Genomic DNA, 15,998 nt, shown 5'->3' with positions numbered 1-15,998 from the left:
AGATGAGTTGCTCTTTCTCACCATCATTTTTTTTTTTAATTCTACTTTAGTTTTGGCTGCGTTGGGTCTTCGTTGCTGTGCGCGGGCTTCCTCTAGTTGCGGCGAGCGGGGGCTACTCTTTTTTTTTTTTAATTTTTACTATTTAGTTGGTTGCGCCGGGTCTTAGTTGCGGCAGGTGGGCTCCGTAGTTGCAGCTCACCAGCTCCTTAGTTGCAGCATGCGGGCTCCTTAGTTGCGGCATGCATGTGGGATCTAGTTCCCTGAACAGGGATCGAACCCAGGCCCCCCACATTGGGAGTGCGGAGTCTTATCCACTGCGCCACCAGGGAAGTCCCTGGGGGCTACTCTTCACTGCGGTGCGCGGGCTTCTCACTGAGGGCTTCTCTTGTTGCGGAGCACAGGCTTAGTTGCTCCGCAGCATGTGGGATCTTCCCGGACCAGGGCTCGAACCCGTGTCCCCTGCATTGGCAGGCGGATTCTTAACCACTGCACCACCAGGGAAGCCCCTCTCGCCATCATTTACTTATAACTCCTACAATTCTGGAGGCAAGAAGTACAAAATCAATATCACTAGGCCAAAATCAAAATGTTGGCAGGGCTGCGCTCCTCTAGAGGAACGAGGGGAGAATCTGTTCCTTGCTTTGTCTAGCTTCTGGTGGCTGGCTGCCAGCATTTTCTTGCTTGTGGCCACATGATGTCAATTTCTTTTTTTTTTTTTTTTTGGGCTGCGCTGGGTCTTCATTGCTGCACGCGGGCTTTCTCTAGTTGGCGGTGAGCAGGGGCTACTCTTTGATGCAGTGCGTGGGTTTCTCATTGCGGTGGCTTCTTTTGTTGCGGAGCACAGGCTCTAGGCATGCAGGCTCCGGTAGTTGTGGCACATGGGCTCAGTAGCTGTGGCTCACGGGCTCTAGAGCGCAGGCTCGGCAGTTGTGGCGCACGGGCTTAGTTGCTCTGCGGCATGTGGGATCTTCCCGGGCCAGGGCTCGAACCCATGTCCCCTGCATTGGCAGGCAGATTCTTAACCACTGTGCCACCAGGGAAGTCCCTGATGTCAATTTTTGACTTGATGGTCACACTGCCTTCTCTTTAAAACCTCCCTCTGTCTCCCTTTCGTCAGGATACATAATTGCATTTAGGGTCCACACAATCCAGAATAATCTCCCCATCTCAAGATCCTTAATTATATCTCAAGAACCCTTTCCTTTTTTGTCTTGCCATAGAAGGAAACATTCACAGGTTCCAGGGATTAGGATGACGATATCTTTCTGGTGGCCATTTTTCAGCCTACCACAACAATTATGTTCAAAATATGGACTATAAAGACCGTACTCTCTTCTGCCTCCCCCATATTACCTGAAGATCAAAATGTTTTCAATTGTATTCAACTCATCTCTGAAACTGGTAACTTTTCTGTATTACTATGAATATCCCCACCAATCCCCAGGGGGCTTATGTATACAACTATGGAATTATCTTTAATATGCACTGTACTACTAATCAAGGTCTTACTAAGCCTTTACAAATATGCCTTCTAAGTCTTTCTTTTGACTTTCCTGCCTCTAGCCTGTCACTTTTCTAGACCGTCTAAGAAAAGCTTTCAAGTCCATTTGACCACGCCACTTGTGTGCTCAAGGACTCAGTGGCTCCTTACTTTTTCAGCTTTTACTTCCTATAAGCAACAAGTCCTGAATTTAGAAATATTATAGTCCCTGAATCTTTCCATCTTTAAGGTCACCTCACAGTCCAAGATAGCTTCTGGAATTCCAGCTATTTCCTTTCTCCCTCCCTCTCCCTCTCTCTCTCTCAACAAAATGGGGCCATGTGACTAAGTTCCAGCCAGTGAGATAAAAAAGGGAAGTGTGCACAATTTCTAGGAAAGGTCTCTGGAAGGAAAGGGGTGAGAGCATTTTCTGCCCTTCTCTGCTTATATATATATTTAATACATATAATAATATATAAATATATTTTAAAACTATAAATATTAATTTTTTCCAGGCACCAGGTAAAAGGAAACACAGATGTGCAGAAATATATGTATAACTGAATCACTTTGCTGTACACCAGAAACTAACATAACATTGTAAATCAACTCTACGTCAGTAAAAAATAGAGTTTTTACCCCCACATATAGTATCTCTCAGCAAGTACTGACCTTACACTCAAGTCCTAATAAAGCCCCTCTTATTATGGGGAAATCTCTCAATTGCATTACTTTGAGCAAAAATGTATTGTGTGTGTGTTATGTGGCAGGGAGGTTGTACTGAAGAGAAGATAAGTGAGACTGAAATAATCTCAATTTGATCCCATGGTGTACACTTATAGGGATCCCTGATACAAACAGTAAAAAAAAAAAAGGTGAAGGGGGAGCATAACTTCTCATTCCTTAATACTGGGCTGTATACAGCGATCTTCTTCCGGAGCACAGTACCCAAAGAGTAATTTTACAATGGAGAAACCTGAGAAACACTGCTTCTGCCAGGTGATCAAGGTCAATCAACAGTCATAACTCACAATGATAGTAAGTAACCTTGATATGATCACTTTACTTCTGTGATCTTCCTCCCCAAAACCCATAATCCCAGTCTAATCATGAGAAAAACAGACTAATTCCAACAGAGGGAGATCTTCCATAATACCTGACCAGTACTCCTCAAAACTGTTAAGTCATCAGAAACATCCGTTGCTGGATTGTCTTTTTCTTGTTGAGTTTTAAGATGGTATCATATTAAATTACATAATTATATAATAATTATAGTATAGATACTATCTGTAGAAGCACTATGAAGGTTTTTAATTTTGATGAAATACCATTTATCCAATTTTCCTTTAGTTGCTAGAGTATTTTTTGTGCCATATTTAAGAAATCATTGCCAAATTCAAGGTCACGTTTTCTTCTAAGGATTTTATAGTTTTAGCTCTTAAATTTGTCTGTCCTTTATGCCAGTACCACACTGTTTTGTGAATGTAACTTCGTGTAAGTTTTGGAATAAAGAAAGTGCAAGTCTTTCAACTTTCTCTTCTTTTTCAAGATTGTTTTGGCCAGTCAGGGTCCCTTGCAGTTCCGTTATGAATTTAGGACTGACTTTCCCATTTCTGCAAAATGGGCCATTGGGACTTTGAAAGGTATTGCACTGAATCTGCGGATTGCTTTGGGGAACATTGCCATTTTAACAACATTAAGTCTTCCAATACATGTATACAGGATCTCTTTCTATTTATTTAGGTCTTATTTAATTTCTTTCAGCAACATTTTTTAGTCATGAGTGTACAAGTTTACACTGCCTTGGTTAAATTTATTCCTAGGTGTTCTATTGTCTTAGGTGCTATTGTAAATGGAATTGCTTTCTTAGTTTCCTTTTTTGGATCGTTCATTGCTAGTATACAGAAATACATCTGATTTTTATGCTGATATTCTATCCTGAAACTTTGCAGTATTTATTGGCTCTAACCGATGTTTTGTGGATTCTTTAGGATTTTCTATATATAAGATCATCTGTGAATATGCCTTTTATCTCTTTTTCTTGCCTAATTACTATAGCCTGATTGCACTTTTAAGCAAAAAAATGAGAAAAAAAATTCTAGGTTTGCAATTTCAGCATGGTCTTGAAAGTCTACATAGGAATGTAGATATATTACTTCCCACGTCTGCAGACAGTATGTCATGAAAAGGACAGGAAGCAGATTAGTCTTTGCAGCTAAAGAATATACACATCTCAGTGTCCACAGAATTTTAAATTATGCACAGTAATAAAACAAATTTTTGCAACTGTTTTGCACTGAATTATTTTAAAATAATTAAGAAACAGAAACAACATTGAGAAGCAATTTTCATCTTTAAAATTTATTACAGAAGCTATTCATATAAAATAAAATCCTAGTTATAAAAAATGCATCTAGAATAAGTTATAATAAACTTCACTAAAAATGAGTACGTGTGTGTCTATGCGAATCCAGGAATATACAGGTACTTAAACGTTTTCAGTGACTCGCATTGCATCACGCATTACATAAGACAGTATCTACTAATTAAGGTATCTGAATTGAATTTTAGAAGGCTTTAAATACAATATCCAGATAAAACGACAACAAAAGGCAGTTTAACTCAGAAACTGTATTAGAATCCAGAATCTCTCATATGAGATCATTATCCCCTATTCCCCTCAAAAGAAGTTTCCAACAGAAGCTATTTCACAAACTAATAGAAGAATGTCTCCTAAAAAGAAAAACCATGGTGGTAGAGGGGGAAGGGAGTGAATATGCATGGCAGTGAATGTTTTTATTGCTTTAAGAAAGAAATGTATTTTTGGTATCATTAATACAAAATTTATAATATTTACATAATTGTATATAAAAGGTATCTATAGACTACAACCTAAACACATTTAGAAGGATATAAATAGTTTTCAAATATAAAATTTCGTGCTATTAAAAAGATGTTTAACAAAGTAGTCATTAATACATTTGTCGTATATATAATCATAAAAGTAAACCAAAAAATATTTAAAATTTTTATTAATCCAAATGAGAATTATAAAAAAAGTTTATCTAAAAAGCATTAATTTTGACCTTCAAGTACAGAATTGTGGTGCAGCTAGAAGTTGTTCAAGGGCCCTCCTGCAAATCACTACTTGAACACTAGCTTTTAAGTGAACAGGCGGGGACACTAAAGGCAGATGGGAGATGGGCATTGAAGAAAACAAAGACGACAAATGATGGCAAAGAGACAATGGTTAAGTAAGTTTCTAGTCTGACACAATAAACTATTTTTAGGAAGGATAAAATTAAAAGTGCTTAAAACAAAAGAATGTCAATGTCACTAATTACTCTTAAGTGCCATAAACATTAGTTATCAAAATAACTTTATTAAGAGTTGGCCACACTTTAACTACTGATAACCACAGGAATACTATACTACAGTGACTCAATGAAAATTCCAATATTTATCAGTTATCTCTGTAATTTATCTTACACATGTACATAAATACCAGAAAAGTTTAAATATTTTTATTTACTATTTTAATCTTTTCCTTAAAGATGCAGGATTTCATCTTGCATCAGTTGTGTCAACATGACAAAGGTGAATTAAATAGGAACGGAATATAAAGAATATTTGGTACCATGACATCACGATCTGGAACAACTGAAGTTTTCTATCTCTTGCTCCATTTTCTAGATAAAGGATAGGAAGGAAAAATAGTAAGTTTCAATATGGAAAAAATCAAAGAAACATGACTCCATTGCTGGGTTTTTTTTTTTTTTTTGCAGTAAACAACCTTAAGGATATTATTATCCATGTATATATCTGACAGTGAAACAGAAACTTTGTTCATGTTTATGACTATCACATAGACTGGTATCACTGACGGGACTTCATTATTTAAACCTCTTTGAAGTAAGTCTGAGATGCTTTCATCTTATATTAAATTCATACAGTTATTAATCAAGGCACTGGTGTACATATAGATATTAATACTTTATATTTTGTAGGTACTACTGTTACATATATATTATTCTGTGTAGGTACCATAGTATACTTTATTAGATATACTAAATACTATATATATTACATGCTAATAGGTATATAGTAGATACCAGTTTTATATATATCTATATAAAATACTATATAGGTATCAGCCAAACTCTATTTTTAAACATTAGTACTTGAATGCCCACTATAAAGCAAGATTAAGTAAAGACAAATAGGTCTATGTTAAGTCTGTCTTAAAAAGGAACTATATATCTTCATCAATATACACACAAAATAGATTTTTCATAGTTTACAGATAATACAGTGTTCCACTGCTTATTAAAGAAACACAAACTAATTTAAGTGCTAGATTTAAAAAAGCACAGAACACAGTTATACCTAGAAATAATCCATAATCCACACATTAAAAAAATGGTATTTAAAAATTTTTATAATGTGTTAACTTCTCATATATATTAGTTTACCTGAATAAGTGTTGTCTTGTCATAATCCCTGCGATGCTGATAAATACACTGGCTGATTACAGCATACAAATTTTCCAACTGAAAAATATTGTATTCTTGACTTTTTCTAACAACAGTCTTCAAAAGATTCTAAAAGAAAACGTAAGTGTTACATATGTGAGAGAAATTCCCTGAGATATTTTAATTTTGAAGATTTGGGGGCATTTTTAGCATATAAGCCAGAGAGAAGGCAGACCAAGTCATCTAATGAGACACTGCAGCCTCTGATAGTGACTCTGACATTGAGCTGTAAGTTAATGTTATCAACATTCTATGACTCTGGCCTCTCAGCCTAAAAACTACAGCTGAGGAGGTTGCCAATTTCAATTCTGGCCATACATCACTAGAGACAAATTAAAAAATAATCTCAAATTAGACTAACAGGAAAAAAGGCAACATTTTTGCAGAACATTTTATGGTACTATGAGTACATTATAATCAATTCTGTTATGTGAAATAAAAAGAGACAGTACATAAATGATGAACTACCTCACCACGTCAGGGTTCTTTTCTTACAAAAAGGAATTTCCATCCACTCAGTGTTTTTTTGTCATGACTGAAATGGACTTACTATTGATAAATTTCTGTGATTCTTCAAGTTTGGTCGTACCTTGATATTCCATTACCTCATAGTTAACCAAGGTTGCATGTTTTTGTTAAGTAAAAAACCAACTAAAATGGTCATATGTAATGGTCGTAAAAACAATGTATGGGATCAGTGACATAGACAAGTATGTTAAAAACAATAATATCAACATCCTAGCCATCGCCAACCACTGCCTTTATGAAAGTTATTCTATACCAAGTTTATCCTTTCATAAAAGATCATTATTTATTACATGCCAAATTGATACAATGTACTATTACAATTCCTCTTTTGGTGGGTCATGTTTCTAATCTGCACAATGAAAGCATTACGATTTCAATTTACATACTTTTAATCGCTCAGGGTCCACAACAAGGGAGGGTGTTGGCTGAGAAAGAATCGCCAAAGCCTTTTCGACACTGATGAGCTGCTGTTGCTCTACCTGGGAACGTCTAGCTCGAGTCATTCGCAGGACACACATTTCTAGAATGAAAAAATAAATAACTGTTGTTTGTTTCACAGACACTTTATAATACCAAAAATAAATATCAGGCAGATTAAAGAGCAGGACATATTTACTTAGACGCAAACCCCTGTTCTGGTTTATTGACTCTGCTGTGAGATTAAGATGCTGCCATTTACACACTCAAAAATTAAGGACAGGGAATTCCCTGGCGGTCCAAGTGGTTAGGAGTCTGAGCTTCCACTGCAGGGGGCACAGGTTCAATCCCTGGTCGGGGAACTAAGAACCTGCATGCCACATGGCGCAGCCAAAAAAAAAAAGAAAAAAAAAAAAAAAAAGGACATTTCAGAAATATTTTCTCAAATAGAGTATTTCAAGGGATCCTCAACAGATTAGACTGTCTCCTACTCAGGCATAAAACTCAGAATTTAAGAGCTGGAAGGGGCTTCAGTAATCTCGAATAGGAGTTGCAAACTACTATGCATAGGCTAAATCTGGATTTAATTAATCCATAATTAAAGTTTTCTTAGAACACAACCACGCCCATTTTACATATGTGTGTCAATGTGGCTTCTCCAGCAGGGCTGAATAGTTGTGACTATCCGGTCCTTTACAGACAAAGTTTGCCTATCCCTGATCTAGAACAATCTACTCACTGAGAGATGAGAAAAATAAGGCCAAACTATGGTCAACATACCTAACTGTTCTAAGAGCCAGGACAAGAACCCAAATCTCCTGACATGTAAACAGGTACCTGTCTCACTAAATAGTGTCCTTTTAAAAAAGATAATGATAAAAGAAAAAATAAACTTTGAACCTAAACAAAACATACTAAATTATACAGCCAGAGGATTAACATTTAAAATATCCACATCAGAAAGGCTATATCCTAGACCATTCTAAGATTACTCAAACACAGGAGAACTCATTTTAAGGAAGTCCTTGGAAAAGATTTATCTACAGCATATAAGCCACTGAAGAAAACCAGTCTCATTAACTTAGTCAATACTTGTTTTTGACCAAAATAAATTTTTGACCCTGTTACCCTTTTTTTGCTTTGTAAGACTAAATAATGTTTGGTTTTTCCAAAAACCAAACAAATCTAATGCCAAAGGTCCAAAAAGGTGCAGACAGGAAACAATTCTACATGAAAGACTTTGGGAACAGGATCATTAGAATAAATATAAATAACCTTGGACTAAACTTACAGTAGGGATAGAGGAATGATGGGGTTGAGTAACAGTTGTTGTACATCACTCAGCAAGAAATCACATGAAACTGCTTATCTTGCTTAAAAATGAGAGGGTATCCTGCCAGCTTTTAAAAACTGTATAGCCAAGCACTTTGCTACATGCTTTAGATGAATTACTTCATTCAATCGTCAGAATATCTTACTACCCAGCAACTATCTACCCCAATTTTGCAAATGAGAAAACTGAGGCTGATGGGTCAAGAATCTTGACCGAGGTCACAAGCTACTAAGCAGTAGACTAGAGGCTCAAATCCAGGTCTGTTTGATGCTATAGTGTGCTTTTAACAATAGTGATTTACTAGCTCAATAGTTATTAAAGATAATGCTATTTTCCCTAATTAACTCCTGTCCTCTGAAAGACAAGGAAAAAGGAGTAAACTGAGATGGTAATTAACTATTTAAGAACTTTGAATGAAACGTCTTTTAAAATTAGTAAGTTGCTTGACTGAGACTTACCTTTTGCTTCATTTTCATCAGAAATATCTGTTATCTGAGAGCCAGAAGCATCTCCATTGCAAGCGATCTTATCTTTCCTCAATTCTGTACATGCTCTAGTCTTTCCAGATTCTTCAAGTTGATTTTCAAAACAAGTACTTGAATTATTATTTCCCAATTCTATTCTGCTTTCAGAGGCATTTTGCTGCTTTTCATTTTCCTCCATTGAAGACTCCCCTGTGTTTCCAGCCTCATTGTGGTCTACACTTGTATCTTGATTTTCCTCTGTATCACTCTCAATTTTGTCATCTACGACATTTTGGCCATCATCTTTTGCCTGTGAAATCCTCCTTCGTTTTGTTATGGTGCCTAAGTACCACTTCGACTTTTTGCGGATTTTTCTCTTCAACTGAGCTTCAAATAATTTAAAGAAAAAGGGTAAGAGAACATTCAACAATCTTTTAAAGTCTAAGTAAGTGGGAGAAAAAAATACCTCCTGCGATATTAAGAGGAGAACCTGAGATATCACCATAGTATTGTATGGTTGGAATATACAAACAAAAGTAGAGAATACTGTGAGAAGGTAGAAAGTGGTCAATGACCTGTCATTCTAAGGAATTTGGATTTTATCTTGAATAATTTTTAAAAAAATTGAATAATTTTAAGGAGGGCAATGACATGAATTGTCTGATGCATATATTACAAAGGTCACTTTGGCAGTAGTATAAGGAATGAACTGAAGGAAGGGCAAGACTAAAAATAGCTTACATTTACTGAGTGCTTACCGTATAGTAGGAACTCTTCTAAGGCCTTTATATGTACTAACTCACTGAAATTCCACTTTAACCTGATCAGGTTTGCTACCATTATCAACATCATTTTACAGATGAAGAAACTACACTATACAGAGATTCAACATTCTGCCTAGACTAGACGCAGTATAAGCACACTGCAGCCTTATGTTTGGGAGACTCATCCATACTGTTGTATGTACTTGAAGTTTAATAATTTTCACTTTTGTATAATAATCCATATTTTTCCATTCTACTGTTGATCTGCATTTGGGCTGCTCCCACTGAATACTGTCTCTATGAACATTCTGTTTAAAAGCACTGAGGAATTATGGCACCAAAATCTGGGAAAACAAATGAATAGCTGAGAGGCTAAGAAGCTGAGAACAGTCTGAAATTCATGGAGCTTAAACAGCAAAAACTGGAAGTAAGAGCTTGCCAAAGAAGAGAGGTCTCAGGAACCCCACAAGATTTGGGTTGGTACTCCATGGAGTTATACCCTAAGAATAAAGAGGAACAGGAAACAGACTAGGATTTATAGGAAATAAAAGTCAGTTTCAAATCAAGTCATACCACAATTAGATTGTGAACTGAGAGGTGAAAGGTAAACTGGGATTGCAAGTGGTACTTTATTGCAAGCCTGGATTTATTTCAAGAATGCAAAGTTGCCATACTGTTAATGAAATCAACATAATTCGCTGCATCAATATAGACAAAGGAAACTGATGGAAAAAGTAAACAGCATTAGAGGAGAATAAAGGCTATAGTTTTGTAAGTAAAATTTACGTAAGTGCACTTACCAGGAGTGCTGCAAGCCATAGGAGTACTGGGGGTCTTCAGCTTTTCATTTTGCTCTGGATCTGGTCTTCTATCACCAGCAGGAGTGGAATTTTGCTTTGGCATTACATGGTAGTAAGATGGGGCATATCTGGAAGAGCTACAACCTTATAAACAGACATGTGGAATATCAAATCAAATTTCCAGATTTGAAAATTACATAAACAATTAATTAAAAGGACTCAACACATCTAAAGCATCTTTTTCTGATATCAAATCATTTTCCTACCTCTCTTCTTCCTAGATTCCTGAATTTCTTCACAAAGCTGCTCAAAGTCTTCATCAAGTTCTTCTTTAATTATTGCATAGGCAGTATCTCTTAAAGCACAGGCTCTATGTCTAATAAGACGATCTATGGAATGAATAAAGAATTTTAAAATGTTTTCCTTTTGCTAATGTAACAAAAATTAACACCATATGTTGGGCTAAGATTATAGCCGTTACAATTCCTTTTTTACTTCCACCATGAATAGTAAAAGTTACTGGAATTGTGTTATTTCTGTTTTTGATGTTAATCTAATGTTCTGGACATCTGATTCAACACGGCAGACTAAACCTAATTTCATTGCCCTGTCCTATCCAGATCCCTTTGAACTACCAGAGAAAATATAAGAATCAATTAGTAGCAAAACTAAACAACATAATGACACAAAAACAGCAAGGAAGGCTATCAGTGTCATGAGTGAACTAGGGATGTAAAACAATTTTGGAAGAGATATAGAGGATGTTATTACATTGACAGAGAAACTAACAAAGACAATGAAACAGCAACCCTACATAGGAAACACTAGAAAAAAATCCAAAACTGAGTGTAAGCACTGTAAACTGGAAAATGCCTTGAGGCAACAGGCAGATAATAAGTGAATGTAAATTTGCTTGAAAAGCTGGATCAGTCCCCCTCACAGGGCAGTAGGCTGCAAAATTCACACGATATTCAGTTCATAGTTGACAGGAACAGCTATAGTAACAGAAGGGATGTTGCTGGGGGCTTCTAACATGGCCTGAAGAAAGGCCAGGCAAAGTTCATTGGTTCCCGGAGTGTGGCAGCATTGGCAAAACCTTGGAATTTGTCAGAATGCACATCATTCTCAGGCCCTGCATCTACAGAATCAGAAATTGTGGAGGTGAGGCCCAGCAAGCTGCATCTTAACATGTCCTGTAGGAGATGCTGATGGTAGCTAAAGTGTGAACACCACTGCTCTAAAGTAATTTTAGATTGTCACAGTGGACGAAAAGGGAAGCAGCGGCAGTATGACTGCAATGAAACAGAAAAAGCCCTCTTCCTCCAGGATAAATGCTTCCTTCTTTCTACAGTTAAGGGGTATTCCCAACTTGGTAGCCTGTTTCCCACTGCTTACCTCCAGAACTCTGAACTACAGGATAAAGTCTAGGGAAGGTGTGGGCAGAAGACTGGCAAGGGAAGAACAGTGAGCTTTTAAATTGTTGAGGAAACTCTTAGTGGTGGAAATCAATCTAATTTATAAGCGCTACAAATTTAAAAACAGAATGCCAATGTACTGGAGGACAGAGCCAATGCAGGAAATAGAACTATTAAAAAAAATTATCCACTAAGACAGTTAAGGGCACAGCATCCATAAAGCAAGAATAGGAAGCTAGGAAAAAGCACCTGAGAGAATATTTTTTGGAAATGAACAAGTTTATAACAAACATATAGATATTTGAATATATCATTATAAATATGAACAAATATATCACTTAAAAATCCCTTACTTTATACATTTTATTTAACGGACTGGGTATGTGAGGTAGAACGTGAATGCATTCTACGCATCGAAAAGGTCTGGAAAGATATCCCCAAACTTAACAGTGTCCACCCCTGGAGAAAGGAAATGGGTGACTTAGTTTTTTAAGTATTACTGTTAGCAAGTATTATGCTATATTACTTTTGTAATAAAATTTATAATGGTCTTAACTAAGAAAATCCTTTCAAACTTATTTTATTACAGAGAGCTTTAATTTTTCTACTTTGAGAAAGAACATTGATAAACAAAGGAAACAAGCTAAGTTGTTACGCAATTTTGTGTTTAATTAGAGGCTATATCATATAATTGTTTTGGAGTGAAAGAAACCTGCATTTGAATTCTGCCTCTGCCACGTCCTGATAGTATGACCTTGAGTAAGTTTCTTAACCTCTCTAAACTTCCATTTTTCTCAACTGTAAAATGAGGATACCGTTGTTGAGGACTGAATGGCACTGTGAATATAAAATGTTTATAATATAGCACCTAGTATGAAATCACCCGCCACTAAGCGTTAGCAGCCCCCATTCCACCCCCTGAGGAAGAAAAACAAAACCAGTAATGCTCACCTCCAGGATCTCTATCTGGATTGTATTCTAAAGCATTACTACAGATTAGATCGATATCACTCAAATAGTCTTTCACAGTCAGATACTTGTGGAGATCAATTTTACTGATTACAGATGAAAGGTCCATTGGTTGCTTTATTACAGTGACATAATCAGGAACCTAAAATTCAAGCAAATGACCAAATCACTAAATTAACTCTGAACAGTAAAAAATTTGAGTCAAGTTTTTCTACCAGGCAAAATAAAGGAGAGGGAATAAATACATAAGATATAATGAAAATATATTAATACAAAACTGTGATTCTATTTAAGGCGAATTTTGTTTTGTATTTATTCTTATTCTTGGGCACCTATATCTCCAGTAACATCCTAAACCTCTTTCTTCATCCAAATGCCACCCACCCTTCAATGTCAACTTAGGACCTCATTCTTAACTATGTAGGTCACAGTAATATAATGTAGCATTAAGACATTCTCAAATTACTTCTACAACATTTGAGTTGGGCAAAGTTAATTGTCTATGCTCTGCAGGCAAGGAAAATGCTTTACATAGCTCTTGAAGGACACTACTTGGTATGTTTCCAAATACAGAAAACAAGATCACAGTATACAGAGGGAACCACATAAACTAGTCAAATAGTCTCTAATTCTGAAGCATTTTGATCCAAAGATTAAATTAATACCTCATCAGGGTCAACAGGTTTAGTAAATATTCTGAATCGCTTGTCAATAGCAAGCCTATGTGTAACATTTCTTAAAAAAATCCTTAGTTCTCTAAATGTATCTTCTTCTTGTTCTTCTAGTCGTTTCACTTCTTCTGCTGTCAATGGTCTTGGTTCAGGTGGTGGTGCTACAGGGAGTACCTCCAAGGCCTGCAAAACTTTACATGAATGGAAGATTTTAGTTACCACTCTCCCACCATATCAAGGGTGACAAACAATTCAGTACACAAAGTAGACAAGCTCTCAGGGATTATCCTCCTTGTATTTGCCAGGAATCAGAGGATTTGGAATACTAAACAGGTACCATAATCTCGACCTCTACACGCCCCCGCCAGCAATAATCGTTAACTTGTAATTTGGAGTGCTAATTCCTAAATCATTACCATTTTAAGATCATTTAAGAGTCTATTAAAATTTTGAAAATGCATATTTCCAAGACAAGAATATTCTAATTTTTTTAAAAGTCATTTTTTAAAAAATTATTTATTTATTTATTTATTTATTTATGGCTGTGTTGGGTCTTCGTTTCTGCACTAGGGCGACAAGTGGGGGCCACTCTTCATCGCGGTGCGCAGGCCTCTCACTATTGCGGCCTCTCTTGTTGCAGAGCACAGGCTCCAGACGCGCAGGCTCAGTAATTGTGGCTCACGGGCCTAGTTGCTCCGCGGCATGTGGGATCCTCCCAGACCAGGGCTCGAACCCGTGTCCCCTGCATTGGCAGGCAGACTCTCAACCACTGCGCCACCAGGGAAGCCCTAAAAAGTCATTTTTACTAGTTAATTTTTAAACTAACAAAAAATTGTGGTATGTTTCAAATATAACAAAAGTTTAATTTTGTTTAAACAGATTTGCACTAATAAGTAATAAGGATAAAAAAGGGAATATGAGAGTGCTGCCCCAGTAAGTTGGCAATCTATTAAGGGAGTAAGAGACATAATTATAACATCACTGTAATATCATATTAGTAGTATGAAAAAAGTACAGTGCATCATAAAGGTAATAAATTAATTTTGTCTAGATGTTAGGGAAGAAAGAATAAGTTATACTAGAAGGAAGCATGAATGAAATTATGAAAAGACACAATATGCTGTGTATGGTTTAAAGATAGAGTGCTTTGGAAGGAAAAAGGTGGGGGAGAGAAAAGTGCCAAAGGTGCGCTTGGAAAGACAGATTGGGGCTATGCTATGAATTCTAGCCCCAATTCCACATAGATGAGGGCTATACGATGAAAGGCCTTGTATGCTTTAAGAACTTTAGTCTAGGGACTTCCCTGGTGGTCCAGTGGGTAAGACTCTGAGCTCCCAATGCAGGAGGCCGGGGTTCAATCTCTGGGAACTAGATCCCGCATGCATACGGCAACTAAGAGTCTGCATGCTGCAACTAAGACCCGACACAGCCTAAATAAACAAACAAACAAATAAATAAATAAGAACTTTAGTCTATTTTAATGGGAAACATAGGGATTTTAAGAGGTAAGTAAGAGGTATCAACCTCAACTGAGGTTTTGAGCTTCTGCTATTAGAAGATGGCAATGCCATTAACTGATATTTTACTTCCACTTTCTCAAAATTATATATTAACTTTGATACAGGAACTAACCTGCTTTCTTTTTTGATATAGGAGGCTTAGCAGCTTGCTTTAGAATTAAATCTTCAAAAAATTGTGTCCGTTCTTCTTTACCAGGCAACTGGACATTAAAAATTTCTCCATAATCATGGATAAATAATTCTTGCACCTTAAAAAAGAAAACAGATGCATTTTATATACATATGTATGTATACACACACATTACTATGTATCAATCATTCAATGCCACAGTAGGTTACTGTACACGTTTTTAATGACAATCTAAATTGTGTAATAAAGAAATAATTTCTTAAATCTTTTACTTATATTGAATTTATGTATTATATAAACCATGTATGCAATAGATAAGGAACTAAAAACATGGGATCTTCTTTAGAACTCAAGGTTCCAAACTATAATTCATACAATAACTGATATGGTGATATTTTACTTAAAGGGTTTTGTTGAGATCAAGTAATTCACCTTCACAACCCAAAGTGAGATATGAGAATGAGTGGTTCTTCAGTAAGAATAAAGGCTGGAAAATAATAAGTATTGGTAAGGATGTGGAGAAGTTAGACCCCTTGTGCTGGTAGGAATGTAAAAGGGTGCAGCCACTGTAGAAAACAGTATGACGGCTCCTCAAAAAGTTAAACACAAAATTATCATGTAACCCAGTATTTTCAAAAAAACTGCAAGAAAAAAAATAAAAGACTCAACAGATACTTATATACCAATAATCATAGCAGAATTATTCACAGTAGGCAGGAGGTAGAGACAATCCAAGTGTTCATCACCAGATGAAGAGATAAACAAAATGTGGTATGTACCTACAATGGAATATTATTCAGCCCAAAAAGGAATGAAATTTGAACACACACTACAACATGGATGAACAATGAAAACATTATGCTAAGTGAAATAAGCCAGTCACAAAAGGACAGATACTTTATGTTCCACTTATATGAGGATACCTAGAATAGGTAAATTCAAAGAGACAGAAAGTTACTAGAGGTGTCCAAGGGC

At 36.3% G+C, this 15,998-nt stretch overlaps 1 protein-coding gene across 2 annotated transcripts in view; it reads right to left on the bottom strand.

The window, feature by feature from the left end:
- ATAD2 (ATPase family AAA domain containing 2) overlaps positions 1 to 15,998 on the bottom strand; it is a 79,273-nt gene that overhangs the window by 6,641 nt on the left and 56,634 nt on the right. The window contains exons 20-28 of one of the 2 annotated variants that reach the window (XM_057532248.1): positions 15,006 to 15,141; positions 13,368 to 13,564; positions 12,685 to 12,844; positions 10,585 to 10,707; positions 10,319 to 10,462; positions 8,749 to 9,141; positions 6,927 to 7,060; positions 5,953 to 6,081; positions 5,118 to 5,169 (exon numbers count right to left, since the gene is read on the bottom strand). In XM_057532248.1, the coding sequence (XP_057388231.1) occupies positions 5,125 to 5,169; positions 5,953 to 6,081; positions 6,927 to 7,060; positions 8,749 to 9,141; positions 10,319 to 10,462; positions 10,585 to 10,707; positions 12,685 to 12,844; positions 13,368 to 13,564; positions 15,006 to 15,141 (1,461 nt within the window). In that variant the 3' untranslated portion in view covers positions 5,118 to 5,124. Of the gene's footprint in view, positions 1 to 3,814; positions 5,170 to 5,952; positions 6,082 to 6,926; positions 7,061 to 8,748; positions 9,142 to 10,318; positions 10,463 to 10,584; positions 10,708 to 12,684; positions 12,845 to 13,367; positions 13,565 to 15,005; positions 15,142 to 15,998 lie in introns of those variants that run through there. The other variant, XM_057532247.1, reaches the window with a different exon arrangement.

The sequence above is a fragment of the Balaenoptera acutorostrata genome, chromosome 17 (assembly GCF_949987535.1).
Source record: "Balaenoptera acutorostrata chromosome 17, mBalAcu1.1, whole genome shotgun sequence".
NCBI classification, from domain to species: domain Eukaryota; kingdom Metazoa; phylum Chordata; class Mammalia; order Artiodactyla; family Balaenopteridae; genus Balaenoptera; species Balaenoptera acutorostrata.
The sequence above is the reverse complement of the archived record's forward strand: the minus strand, read 5'-3'. Positions and strand labels throughout refer to the sequence as shown.